General features: G+C 54.7%; 1 protein-coding gene across 4 annotated transcripts; it reads left to right on the top strand.

Annotated features, from left to right (window-relative positions):
* The first annotated feature begins 239 nt into the window (after positions 1-239).
* BLACAT1 (BLACAT1 overlapping LEMD1 locus) lies at positions 240-13635 on the top strand. 4 transcript variants are annotated; one of them, XM_060178712.1, is made up of 2 exons: positions 240-803; positions 12564-13635. In XM_060178712.1, the coding sequence occupies exon 2, from the start codon at positions 12600-12602 to the stop codon at positions 12699-12701; it is 102 nt and encodes a 33-aa protein (XP_060034695.1). In that variant the 5' UTR covers positions 240-803; positions 12564-12599; the 3' UTR covers positions 12702-13635. The 4 variants fall into 4 exon arrangements, with proteins under 4 accessions (XP_060034695.1, XP_060034694.1, XP_060034693.1 ...); XM_060178711.1 differs by lacking the exon at positions 240-803 and adding an exon at positions 8387-9015; XM_060178710.1 differs by lacking the exon at positions 240-803 and adding an exon at positions 9082-9204.
* The last annotated feature ends 493 nt before the right edge of the window (positions 13636-14128 follow it).

The raw sequence follows: 14128 nt of genomic DNA, 5'->3' as shown, positions 1-14128 counted from the left end.
GACTCGCTGCTCCCGAAAGCTGCCCGCCGCCGTCGGAGAGGGCGTGGGGGGCTGGCCGGGCCGGGGTGGGGGCGCCCGGGAGAGGCGAAGAGAGAGAAAAGTACGGTGGCGCTGGCCCCGCTTCCTTTGTTACAACCCGAGAGCGCGGGCGCGCGCGGGAGTGTCTGCGCGATGTGTGCGGGCGCTGGGCGCGCGCGTGTGGGATCGGCGGGGCGAGCGGGGCGGCGCGGAGCTGGGCGTGCGGGCAGGTGCGGATCCGCGGTCCTCAGCTTCCGGAGCGCTGAGCCCGCGGTTTGCGCAGAGGCCGGGCGGGGGTGTCTGCCCCGGCTGCAGGGGGCGCACTCCGGGCTGGCTCCGCGGGAGGTGTGGACGCGTCTACGCGGCCCCCAGATCGGAGCCCACGGAGGGCGCGGGGTTCAGGCGGTGGCTCTCAGGGCTGTGCTGGGGGGTGTGGGGGACAGAGAGAGCGAGGCTGCCGACTGGCGGTCCCTGAAGTTGAGCGCGTCGCCTGCGGTTTCCTGCCTTCATGCAAATATGCACTGCGCTAGGGAGGCGCCCCCATGAACTCCTGCAGCCCCCAGCGGAGGAAAGGGGACCCGAAGATTTGCGTGTCCATTGGTGCCGCGACCGAGTACGCGCCCCGTGCGGGCACATTGAGAAGAATAATTTATTGGTCTCCGCTGGAAGAAACAGCAGAGAATCCGACGAGGAAAGAGAGAGAGAGAGAGAGAGAGAGATCGGAGAGGGGAAGAGAGAGACAAAGGAAGTGAGTGCAAGAGAGGAGCTGGTTTAACACCCGAACTGTGAGTACTGAACACAAACAGGCAGAAAGTGCCGCGAGGCTGGGAGTCTTCGGCGAGGGGTAGGGGGGAGGACTCGCTTCTTCGCGGGGGCGCGGGGGAGTGGGAACCAGGGCGACGCGGGGTAGAGGGCCTGGAGCGCACTCACCTGAATGCTGCAGGCTGGGTCCACCTTGGCACTGGTAGCCGCAGGGGCGCCCCCGACCCCGCCCCTCAATGCCTTTGTTCCTTTTAAAGGTTTCTGCAGCTGGTGGGATTCCAGGGGGTGTGAATGAGTGAGCCAGACCCCGACTCCCCAACCTCGCTCTCTTGGCTAGGGGAACACCTTGGGCGCCTGCCCCTGCCGTCCCGCCCCGGCATTCGGGTTGTGTGACACCTGTGCATTTGCTTGGCGTCAAGAAGGGAAACGGAGAGTCGCTTGGTTCCCCAGAGTCAGGGTTCTCTGGGGACCTCAGCTCGGGAGGCTGGAAGAATCCATTTCCTGGGGCAAAGCACCACACCTCTCGGCCCTGGGGCTGGAGCTGAGACCTGCGAGGGTGGGTGGGGAGGAGGCTACCGGCAGCATTTCTTAAGAAAGGGTTCGTGGCTGGGGGGTATGGGGGAGCAGGGAGACGCCAGCCCCTGTTTGGGCTGGAGTGAGGGGCGGCGGGGAGAGCCCTCCTTTCCTGAGTTACAATCTGCCGCCTCCCGCAGGTAGCACTCTTGCCAGCCTCCTCTCTCAACCCTTTTTACAAACTGTCTTCCCAGAGGCTTCAGCTCCTTCCTGCTTGTTGTCAGTGAACCTTCACCTAGGGGTGAAGAGCATGGTTCAACTTAAATCTTGAGATGGGTTAACTTTGGGGTTTGTGTGTGGGGAAGTTCCCCCTCTTTTGAAGCTGATATAGAAATCCCTGCTTCAGAAAATTTTTAATAGGTAAGGGTGGGGAAGACACTGGCCTGTAGTTAGTCCTCCAGGGCAGTTTTGGTGGCTTGAAAACTGTTCACACCCTCCAGGAGGACATAGATAAGGCTCAGGCTGGGCACAGTTTTAGTGTCTTGTCTTTCTGCTGCCTATCACTACACGGGAGACCTGTTACAGTTAGGAGAAAGAGAAAGACACACACACACACACACAGCCTGGGCTGCTCTCCTCAAGGCATGAGGAGGGTAGAGCTCACACAGGGAGAACTGAGCTCAGTTAAACTGGAATGAGGCAGTGTGACAGCCCCTTGGTGTGTGTGTGTGGGGGGGGGGGTTAGGTCTGGCGGCAGCATTGCTCTCTTTAGACGCTGTCACAATTACACCATGATTGTTTTGTTTCCCAGAGCACTGCTCAGCTCTGGCTTATAGTGGTGTTGGGAGTTGAACCTGAGACTTTTGAGCCTCAAATACAAAAATCTTTTTGCATAACTATTATGCTATCTCCCTAGCCCAGCACCTGCCTTCCCACACAACTATCTGCTGGGTGGTTGTGCCCATTGGAGGCTTCTTCAGGTGCCCAGAATAGTGCCTGTGCCATTGTCTGTGTCCAGAGCCTTGTATGTAGGTAAAGATAACCCCTGTGTAGAAGGTTAAAACATTCTGATGCTGCTTGTGACTTGCTGGGTTGAAATGCTTGTGGGCTTGCTATTGACCCCCTTATTGCCTTTTCCTTTGACAGCTTAACTGCCCTGAGAGGCAAAACTGGAGGGTTCTATTTGGGGAAAGCTGGATTCTGCTTCTCCCTCCCTCTGTCCAACCCTGAAGCTCAGTAGAGATCTGATACAGGTACTGGAAATCCAAGGTTGTAGGGCTTCCTCCAGCATCCGCCTTTGATCTCTCTGTGTCCTGACTGCCTGAGGTGCTCAAGCACGTCTCTCCTTGTCTCTCTTTCCTGAGAGCCCCCAAGATCCTGCCAGGCTGGAAGCCCCCCTGTTTGTCTGGGAAGGCTCAGAACTGAGGCTCCTTCCTGAGACAGCTCGAGAAACCTCCTGGGAAGAAGAAAATTCATGCTTGACCTCTCTGCTCTTGTTAATGAAGTAGCACCCGAAATGGGGCTGGGTCCCAGGCAGTTGACAGAGGAACCCAAGCTGATTGTGCTGTGGTGGAGCTAGGACAAAGGAACACTGAGGATCTGACTGCCCATTGACCTCAAAATAAAGGATGTTGGCATAGGTATGTGGATGGATGGATGGATGGATGGATGGAGTCACTCCATTCTTGGTAACAAGTTCACAAATTGTCTGGTTCAGGTCTGCAGCACAGTGTAGGGGAGTTTGCCCAGTTCTTCTAGAGTGAGTCTCCTCTGGGGTCTGTGCTGGACCAGGGACTGTACCCACAGACCCATCCCAATTCCATCTAGAGCCCTCAAACATTGAGGTGGAGACAGCAGAATCAAATCCCTGTGCTACCTCTGGAGCTTTTCCACCCCTTGGGGCTGGAGCCTGATGCAAGCAGTTGTTCCCCACCCTCACCTGCAGAGACCTTTAGAGATCATCCTCCCAAGAGTAGAGACATGAGGGATCTTCCAACACATGTTCCCAGCACATACACATATGGTATACAGGCTGGTGTATGGGACAACCTAGTAGCTCTCTTGCCCTTATTTCCAAACCTCATTCATTACTCATGGACCCATCCATCCACCTGTCTCTTCATTTGTCCTTCCATCCATATGATACATACCTTTGCTACTCAGTCAGCATCCTTAGAATAATAGGCCTGCCTCTAGTTTAGACCCCTGCAGACCAGAGTTTGTATGAGAGCAAATGCCACCTATTCAATATCTTCCCAGTGTCCCAGCTGCCTACCACCTAGGCAAAGAGGCCAGCTGGGGCCCTAGCTCCCCCAAATGGTACATGCACCTGTGAACAGTGCTGAGCAGAGAAGTCAGCTCCACTGTAGGCTCATGCAGTTGTTGGGAACTTAGGTTTGATCTGACGTCTTTCTAAGCATCGGCATCCCATTTAATAGGCACCTGCTATGAGTCTGCCAGTGTGTGTGTGGAGTGGTTGTGACTCCTGTGCTTTGCTCATGTGCTTTGTTCATATCTGACGGCAGTATCACTGGCTTCCTTTTCTCCCTCAGTTCTTTCTCAGGCTGAGCCCAGTACCTACCTGAGAATGTCTGTGCTGTAGCTGTAGCACAAACAGACCTGCGTGGGGGTGGGGGGTGGGGGGGGTGCTCCTGGCTCCCTTAGTGGATTCTGGCTTCTAGCTGCCTCCCACACTCTCCCATCTCACCCTGCCTCTTCTTCCTCTGTGCATTCTGCATCTCAGACTCCCATTCTCCTCCTAGTCAGGGCTCTTTTGGGCTCTCTCCTTTTCCCCCCAGCTTTCTCCTAAGAGCAAAATGCCTATCCCACTTCTATAAGCCTCTGTTTTCTCCTTACTGAAGGGGGATAATAAGTGGTTATGTTATTGAATAATTGTGATTAACAGGTGCCTAGTCCAGTGTAAGACACAGGGTCTTCACTCACTTGAGTGTTAGCTTTTCCCTGTTTTCTCTTTTCTCCTCTGATTTCTCTTGTTTCTATTTGCTGTCACCGCCTTTCCTCTCTGTTCTGTCTTCTCTGTTTTGTCCCTCACCATCCCTCTGGATGCCCCCTGCCTCCCAACCCTGCTTCTGCTCCCAACCCTGCTTCTGCTCCAGGCGGGGCCTAGGCTATTCAGACAACAGAGCCCAACAGGCAGGTGGCTTCTCAGCTTCTCATTAGAGGCTCAAGAATGTGTGGAGTCATGAGGGACAATGTGAGCCTACAGGGGAAGAATGGGGCCTCTGTCACAAGTGTCCTGGGATCAGTTGAATGGGAGGGGGTACCTGAGGGCCAGGGAGGGTGAAAACCAGGGAGTGGAGGCATGAGCCTTGGGGGCAGGCAGGCCACTCTGGAGTCGCTGTCAAAGGAATTCCCAGCATCTGCATATTTCTGGGGAGAGTTCAGACCCCAGTGGGAAGGCACTATTTCTCCCCCTGGAGTGGCCAACCCTGGGGGACACTGACCTTTATATACAGTTCCTGAGCAGCCTGCCCCCCTCTTATACCCCTCCTCCCACCCCCAGCTATGGAAGGTTGGGTGGGAGTGGCCACAAAAAAAAAAGATAGGGATGGTTTGAGGGTCCTCACTGAGCTTCCGTCCATTCAGGGGAAGTCAGGCTTGAAGGGAGCAGGGGGAGGTGAGTCCACCACCCTCCCCTCACATTCCAGGGAGGTCTGCTCAGGCCACTGAGAGCAGCTGGACACACACACACACACACACACACACACACACACACACACACACACACCTGCCTTTGTGTCCCTCACCTTGGGGAGAGATTGGTCCTTTCTGGCACTCACTTGGGCCTTGGGTGGGCGGACCAGGATGAGTCACGAGGGGGTGGTAAGCAAAGCCAGACTTGAGCTGGGGTGACAATCTCAGAAATGAATGACAGGCAAGGTCAGGGCAGAGAAAGTGGGGAGAGGGGGGGAGGGGAGAGTGGAGCCAGGGTTTTGGAGATGGGAGGGGGTTCCCCACAGGAGAGGAGCCTCAGGAGAGGGGATCCGCCTCAAGTCTCCTGCCAAAAACCAAACCCTAAGAAAGTTGAAGGGGGTTGTAGGGAAGAAGGGGCCCACCACCACCCCTCCACCCCAATAGCTCAGCAGGGGACATGAGTAATGTGGCAGCTTCCGACCCAGCAAGATCAAAAGCGAGTAGATACAAGAGGTTTGTGCTTCACCGACCAGACAGCCCAAGGCTCAATGAGACTTTTGTTACTAGGCTGAGTCAGGGGGAAGGAATACCTGCCCCCCCACCCCCTACCCCCGGGCTGGGGGCGGGGCACTCAGGTCTTCACCCAGAGTCAAGTAGACTTGGGCTCAGACCTGGCTACAGCAGGAGCGTCTGGGGGGTGAGTGGGAAGAGCCCTCCACCTTGCTGGCAGGAAATGGCCTGAGGGACTTGGGAGGGAGACTGAGAGGGCAGAGAGGCAGCTGCTTGGACCCCAGCCCCCAATCCCTGTGTTCTTTGGGAGGAGACCCAAATTCTGCTCATGGTTTTCTACAGGTCTGGGGGCTCAAAGAGAGAAAGGGGAGGAAGGTTTCTGGGTTTGCAGCTGGTGACCCAAATTTCAGTGGGAGGAGGTCCAGGTTTAGGACCTGGTATGTGTGTAGTGTGTGGTGTTGTGGCAGAGCCTTGATCTGGGCCTAAGGCCTGGCACCAACTTGCTGGATGGAGGGCCCTGAAAGACTTCAAGGCCAGCCAGGTTAGTGGGTCTGAATCCCTGGCCTTCCCTGGATGTGTGGGAAGAGGGAATGTGTCTTGTGCTTGGAGTCCTTTTTGGCAGGCTATTGAGACCCACTTCCCTCCACTCACCCTAGTTCTGGAGATGCCTGGGTAACCACTGAGGGAAGTATACCTCTCAAGCCTCACTACAGAGTGGGTGAGTGGTACTCTCAGTCCAGTGCTCTCAGCTGGTGGGGAACTCAAGCTCAGACCCTTTTTTTTGCTGCCTCTGACTATCTGAAGACAGCCTCCAGTTCCCTGTAAGCCATGCTAGAATGGGGACAGTTGGAATGAGTGGACCACCCCCAACCTTTTGGTTGCACAAGAAATTTGTTCACCCCTTTCAGGAAAGGCAGGCTCTCTCCTTTAGCCAGATCCTTTCTTGTGGCTGGAAGAGAAAGAGTTAAGTTTATAAGGAGTTTATAAGCTGAAGTGCACTGAAAAGGCCCAGCCTGCTTCTCTTCTCTGGGGAGGGGTCACCAAGCCCCCTGGGTAGGGGGCTAGCAGCTCATTAAGGGAATTGGAGGAGGTCCTTTATGGTCAGGAAGCCACCTCTCAGAACCCCGGAGTGAGCCTCTTTGTCTGGGGGTCTTTGAAAGCTACAATGGGAAACTCATTACTGGGAGGGCTTTCAAGCCTCTGGGGGCCCCTGTGCAGGTGGTGGGGGGTGGGACTGAGTGTAACCTGGGGGGTCCATTGCCTCAAGGGAAAGCTTGTGGGAGGGTGAGGTAAAGGGAAGGGAGGGAGGAAGAATTCCCCAGACCCCCATTCCCCCCAGCTCCCCACATCCTTTAGAGATTCCACCGCTGGACCCCTCTGCTCTGCTGTGGCCTATGGCTTTTCATTCCTATGTGATTGCTGCTCTGAACTCATGTAGGGCGAAAAGCCATGGGCTACAGTGAGGGGCTTGCGCCTCCCCCAGGACCAGGGGGCACCAGAAGGGGAGCTGATCTTCTCCAGGGTGGGTCATGCAGGGGTTCTAGTAGCCCCCATTTGGGGATGGCCCTCAAGAGCTTGGCCAAGTCATTTTCCCTCTCTGGGCAGAGGCCAGGAGAATGAGATATTTGGGGTGCGCTGAAGTCTCAGAGTGGGCTCCTTCCTGCTGGGCCTTTGCGCTGTGCCTCCAGCACATCTGACATCTTCTGTGTCATGAAGACCTTGGACTTCTCTGTGGCTGATTTGGGGCAGCCCGGGCTAGCATTGGGGAGGGGGCGGGGAGTAAGGAGGTCCATCAGAGTGAAGGTAGGAAGGCAGCCACCCACCAAGACCCCCAGCTCTTGGCCTGCCACCCCATCCAGGTGCTTAGCTGCTGCTTCTCAGGTCTGAGTGGCACCTGCTCTTCCTGTTCTCTCTCCCCTGACATCCCATGCCTGTCCCTCTACCCCCACCAACCCCACCCCAATCTGCCTGCCTCCATCCCAGCCCTCCTGGGAGACTCCAGCAGATGGAATAAGGCAGCAGTCTGGCTGGTGCAGTAGAGGAAACGTGCTCTCCTCCCTCCCAGCCCTGTGTCTGGCTCAGATGGGCCACTGAGAGGCAGAGAAGAAACAGAAGGCACATTACTACTACTGTTCCAGTGTTGCGGGGGAAAGGAGGGGCTGATGTTTGCTTCCCCAGCATTTAAAAAGTTTGTCACACATTATCTCAAAAACTTGAGGAGAGAGCATGATTTTCAGGAATTTAAAATTTTATTCAGAAAAATTGAGAATATTCACGTTAGAACATGAGAGAGAGAGAAGAGGGAGGGAGGGAGGGAGAGAGAGAGGGGGTCAAGGGAGAGAGATGGAGTTACTACTTTCATGATCTGAACAGGAAAAGAGAGCAAGAAGCTCACAGATCTAGCTTCTTTTTAACTTATTTATTTATTTTCCATTTTGTTGCCCTTGTTATTGATTTTCATTGTTGTTGTAATTATTATTGTTGTTATTGATGTCATCATTGTTAGGACAGAGAGAAATGGAGAGCCTTATACCTGTCCTTTTGCTCTGTGTGCTTAACCTGCTGTGCTACCTCCCAACTCCCACAGATCTAGCTTTTAACACCCAAACCCCTCCACCTTTCTTTTTTTTTAAAATATTTTATTTTATTTATGTATTCCCTTTTGTTGCCCTTGTTGTTTTATTGTTGTAGTTATTATTGTTGTTGTCGTCGTCGTTGTTGGATAGGACAGAGAGAAACGGAGAGAGGAGGGGAAGACAGAAAGGGGGAGAGAAAGATAGACACCTGCAGACCTGCTTCACCGCCTGTGAAGCGACTCCCCTGCAGGTGGGGAGCCGGGGTTCGAACCGGGATCCTTATGCTGGTCCTTGTGCTTTGTGCCACCTGCGCTTAACCCGGTGCGCTACAGCCCGACTCCCGCCCTCCATCTTTCTAAGCCACACCTGTTACCACTCCCATTTTTCTGGGTGGTACCCTCCATCTACATCCTTTCCCTCAATACCAATGCAACCACCCTACCTGATTAGCTGTCTCACTGGCCCTGGTACTATCTTACTTAATCCCAGAAACAGCTTTATGGAAAGAATGCTGCTAGAGCATTTTGACTTTGGGGGAATCTGAGGCACGAGGAAAGGCTCAGAAATACACCCAGCTCCCTGTGGCCACTAAGGGCTGGGATCTGAACCACCTGTAAATTCTTAACAGCCCTTGTAGTCTTGAAAGCTGTGGGGTACAGGGGGGGCATCTCCCTCTTCCCCCATAGGTGAGCAAAGATGCAAGCTGGTTTAAGCATATCCATCAGGGCAGAGTGGACCTTGGCCTCTGATCCTGGGGTGCTCAGCGAATAAAAACTGGGGCTGTGTCTCCAGCTCACCCCGAAAGAGTTAATCTCCAGGGACAACCTTGGGTTTCTCCCAGACTGGAGGCCTGTGCCCAGTTCTGCATCTGCCAATGGTGGGAAGAAGTCCTGGGATGTGTAGTCTGTGCCCCCGCCCACCCCCTGCCTGCCTGTTTGTCAGCCTCGCCTGGAAGACTACACTTCCCAGAAACCTAGAGCTGGTAAACTGGGGGGTGGGGAGAGTGGCTGGGAGGACATGGGAGGGAGAGGGCGGAGATGGGGAGAGAAAACTCAGTGCACCCCCTTCCTTTGAATTCTCCTTCCTGGTGTGTCTGCTCCACCGCCCAAGCTAATCCCCCAAATCCGGTCTCCTAAGCCGCAGCTGCTTCCCCGTGATGCTGAATGGCTCGGTGAGGGAAGGTGAATTCATATTTTAATTACTGAGGCGGGGGATGGGGACATGGGGAAGGGATGCTGAGCTTTGTTGCTTATGCCCCTCCTCACTGGGTCACTTCTATTGCCCTTTACCTGGGCCACTATGGGGGTGGGAGTCCCTGGCTGGAAGCCACTCTTACTTCTTTGGGAGTGAGAGGGGTGTTTTCTTGTGAGAGCATTCCTGGTGTGTCCCCTGCTTTGAATGGAGAACTTTGCCAAACTTGGGAACATCTAGGAGTTTGGGGTCTACAAGCCTGGAGGCTTTCTCCAGCTCTTAGTTTCTTTCTAGCCTTCCTGTCCCCCTTCTTGCTCGGTCTTTCCACGTATTCAGGTGGAGGACCCAGGATGTGTGGGGCAGAGGGGGGATCATGGGGGGTGTGGGAAGTGGTTAGCGTGGACGTGAGCTGGGGTGATGCTCTGTGAGTCGGCAGCTCTGCTGTGTGGCTCCCACAGAGCTGGTCAAGGCAGAGGATGGTCTCTGCTCCTGAACTCTAGGCCATCTCTGACCCAAGATGGGCTGTGCAGAGAAGAGGGTGGGGAGAGGAGCAGAGCCAGCAGCTTGCGGTTTGCTTTGAGGCAGCCAACTGTGGGGTAGCAGGACTTGGCCCAGCATCTACCTCCACTCCTTCCTGTTTTGCATTTCTGGCTGTTCCATTCCTGGGTCACTGAGGAGTTGGAAGGAGGGGAAAGCCTGAGGATGGGAGGGAGCAAGTGGGTGGGCAATGCCTTCCCCCACCCGGGGCTGGCCCACTGGCTCCCTTGAAACTTGCATACTCAGTCCACTTGGACCCCCAGATCCCTTTCTGCTCAAGTAGACATAACAAGAATGTTCACTTGTGAGCACTCTGCCAAGCATGTGTGTGTGTGGGAGGCAGGGGAGTCAGACCCCTGCTGGGGGGTGGAGCAGAAGAGATCTGGCCCTGATTGTGCAGCTGAAGGATTCTGAGAATGGGAGGAACTCCAGCAGGATGGTCTAGGGGTGCTCTCAGCTTCCAAATTATTGTTTTGTGTCCCTGGCACAAGTACCTGCTTGGCCCTGGCAGAGAAGTGGCAGGAAAGGGCAAGCTTTGGAGCAGAGATCTCCTTGGATCTCCTTCCTCTGCTCTCTCCCCTTAGAGATAGGACACAGGAGCCCCAGGGAGGTAGTTACCCCTGCCCCTCCTCCAGTTCTTAGGGACCTTTGCTGTGCAGGACTTTGTTCCCTGCCCCAAACTTTCTTTAGTGAGCAAAACAACTGGCTGTCTCCCAAAGACACTGGGTGTGGGCATCTTTGCTGTTTGAAAGAAAGACAGAGACTGGAGGGAAGATGGCACCAGAGACCCTGGGGTGCAGGTGGGAGTGGGGTTCAGAGCCAGCGTGTTTTACTGATGACTTCCTTCCCCACTTCAGCCTGTTTGTATTTGCAGATAATTATTTCTTCCTTTGACCAACTTAGTTGATGGTGCCCTTTACTTACATCCCAGCAGAGAAAGTCTGCTTTCCTCTGGACACCTACCTGCTCTTCCCTCCTTCCCTATCAAGTTAGGACTCCCTCCCAACCCCTTAGGTGTGAGGTCTAAATAGCAACCCTTGATCAACCTCCTAGAACAGCTATATCAAATGATGGTAGCTCAGAGAGGTGCAGTTAGTGGTGCAGGGTGACACAGTGTGCTGGCGTCAGAGCCCAGAGTAGAGTCAGAGCCCAGAGTAGAGTCCGGGCCACCTCAGCCCCAGTTTAGATCCTCATCTCTCTCTAGGTTTGTCATGGGAGAGATCCAGAGATAGCTCCTGCAGCAGACAGATCTAGAAATATAGTAGATGTGTCTCATCTTTGTCTATATATATCCTGGAACGTGCTCCCTGCTCTCTATTTATACTTCAGGAGAGTGGGTGTGTGGACGGTTGGAAAGTGGATGATTGAATAACCAGTCTGTTTCCCTGTGCTGACTCAGGCCTCCTGCCTACCCAGCTGGCCACTGTGAATGCAGTGCATCTATTAATTATAGTCATTAACCAGACACCTGGAGGGTGGTGCAAGAGGGGAGAATCCTGCTACCCAGCTCCTCTGTGGGCACTATACCTGACAGCTGGGCCTCTGCTCTGCATGTTTGGTGGAAGGTGTAGGATCAGCCAGCCTCATGGAGCCATCCAGAGAGCCACCACCTGGGCCATGTGGGGGTCCCCTCAGTGGAACCACTGGGCAGCTGTGCCCAGCAGTGGAGCTCAGGAGAATGAGCGGTTGGAGAGGGCATAGGCAGGGATGGCCTCCAGCTGTTTTAGTCTAGACCCTCTTTCAGAGTCCTCACCATCCTCCACAGCTGGGGGTGCTGTTCCTGGTGCTCTTCCAGGAGAGAGAAGAGGTTCAAACCAGATTCCCAGATACAGGCCCAGCCTCCCTGCCAGGTGCCCAGCTCCTCAACCTGTGATGGCATGCAGGCATATTCACTCCTGCCAAGGCAGACTAGGGCAAATGAAGGGCAGAGAAGTGAGCCTGAGGAACCTGCAGAGACCCAAGAAAGTGGGGAAAGAGATGCTCTCGGGTTGTGTAGAGCCAGTGTTTCACACAAGCCTGCTTTCACTGGTCCAGTGGCTTTTTCCTTCAGAGAGATGGACACATACCACACTCCAAAGCTTTCATGTTGCCAGGATTCAAACCTGGACCTTGTGCATGGCAAAGCATGTCATATACCCTTCCCAGTGAACTGTTGTCACAGCCCCAGAAGTTACTTCCCCAGCCCTGTCACATCAGCAATAACAGCACAGGGCTGTTATTGCAGCAGGGGAGAACCAAGCCATCAGTCACTCTTACAGACCTGCCTCCTGGCCCCTTCCCCAGTGAAGCTGCTCAGTGAAACTGAACTAGTTACAAGTGCTTCACTGTCTGTTCTCTACCTCAGGAGGGCATGGGTTCAAGTCACCCTGAGCAGCTGAGAAAAGTGCATTTTTCCCTATGGGTTTCCCTATGGGTTTCCTTATGGGAACTTGACCATTTGGGGCTGGGCCCAGGCAGAGGTCAGGAAGCCACCCTGTAGATTAAGAGCCTGTTGCTCAGAGGAGTAGGTGGACATAAGCCAGAGTTCCTGGGCCGGCCTGATCCTGTCTCCAGTGTAGGTGTGCAGTGAGAAGGTAACAATGGTGGTGGCAGTGGGTCCTTGTCTTCCTTTCTCTGGGGTCACCCAGGCTCCAGGAGACCAGTAAGCACAAATATCAAAGAGGTGGGTAGGGTGGTGTGGTGGCAGGCCACCTCCCCCAGGTCTCCCCTGACTAGCATTCTCCCACAGGAGTCCCCAGGATGCAGGATGTAACCCCAGCTAGCTTCTTTCTCCTGCCTGTCTCCCCCTCTGTCTTCCTGCAGGTCTCCAGTGAGTGGCCCTCCAGCCTGGCCTAGGGCATGCCCCAATTCACCTTTGCCTGCTTCTGTGGCCTCCATGGCTTCTGCAAGATGAAGAGGAAGAAGGAGGAAGTTCACAGAGAGCGGGAAACTGCCGTGTGAGCAGAGCCTGGGCTTCTCCAGGCCCATGGGCGCCCCCTTCTGGCTGGGAGTCTCCATTCTGCCCTCTGCTCAGCCTGACTCTGAGGGCCTCTCACCCAACCTGCCTGCCCTTTGGCTTCTGGTCCTTCCTGGACAGAAGTCCCCAACCCCATGGGCAGCTGGGAACTGATTTTGCCTTCCAGAGATGGGGCTCAGGAATAAGACTTCTTCCCTGCCCTGAGGGATGTGCTGCCTTGGGCTAGAACTGCTGTCTGGGGATCCTGGGGAGGCCTTGCAACTAGATGTGCCAGATTGGGGTCTCTAGGGAATTTGAGACTGTGGGAGATGGTGGACCTAGGCCTGAGGGGGATGATGGACCTGAGTGGGGACACTGAGGGAGGCCCAACAGCTACCCTCAGCTGTTGGGGGGGGGTGTCTGCTCTATGTCCTCCCCTTCACCCCTCCTCCCTTCTCAAAAAGTAACTGGCTCTTGACCCTTCCACCAGGCCTCTGGCAGCAGCGCAGAGGTGGAAGCCTGTTTCCTTCCTCAGGGACTGCCTTCCAGGGTCACTGAGGGGCCTGTTTCCAGGACTAAGCCATGTCCTCCCTTTCTGCCCTGGACTCCTCAACTCACCCTCCTGCCTCTTCTCTTCTCAGACCCATAGTGGGGGAAATGCTTGCATGCAGTGCCTTTAGGGAGTACTCGGGAAGAGGTCCCTCCAGAAGTTTCCTCTTGATTGATGGGGCACACCGCCATCGACCTTCCTGAGCTCTGTCTCTGCCCACCCCTAGCCAATTTCCAAGAGGTAGGAAGCAAATGCAGAGTCACCTCCTTTCTCTACTCCCATATGGTATCACTGAGCCTTTGTGGTTGTGCTTGAGCTGAAGGGTCGGGCACACAATGATGCCAGTGGTCAACACACTTCAGATGAGTCTTCCTTTAGCAAGTCCGCCTCCTACTTCTTCTTCTTCTTCTAGCGTTTGCCCTTCTTCCGTAGCCAGTCAACAGCGTCAGGTTGAGCCTGATGTAAAGTTTCGAGACCTCAGGAACAAGCCCCAGTGCCATCTAGCACATGTCCAGGGACACAGTAGCCTTTCTGACAGGTGACTGGGTCAAGAACAGACCCCAAACAGGACAGCAGAGGGGCTGGACTCCTATAACATGACCTGTCTGGCCACTTGGGAGTGGCAGTGTAGGAGGCTGTCTAAACGGGTTTGCACAGAATCTGGGGGCAGCAAGGGCATGTTCCTGCCTGGGAGCCTTCCCTTACCCTGTTCCAGGGGCACTTCTGGGCTGCTGGGAGGTCTGGGGAGACGCAGGCTGACTGTGAGATACAGATGACTGCTTTTGTCCTCACCCCCACTGTCGTTGTGTGCGGCACAATTTCCCAGCACCCCACCACCCTCTGCTTTGCCCTCAAACTTCTGCAATCTGTTCTTTCTTTTTG

This window comes from Erinaceus europaeus, chromosome 19 (genome assembly GCF_950295315.1).
Source record: "Erinaceus europaeus chromosome 19, mEriEur2.1, whole genome shotgun sequence".
Classification (NCBI taxonomy): domain Eukaryota; kingdom Metazoa; phylum Chordata; class Mammalia; order Eulipotyphla; family Erinaceidae; genus Erinaceus; species Erinaceus europaeus.
Note: the sequence above shows the minus strand (reverse complement) of the source record. Positions and strands in the feature narration are given on the sequence as shown.

What these genes read in the sequence shown, in the direction of transcription:
- BLACAT1 (XM_060178712.1), top strand. Translation starts at nt 12,600, where the DNA reads ATGCCCCAATTCACCTTTGCCTGCTTCTGTGGCCTCCATGGCTTCTGC.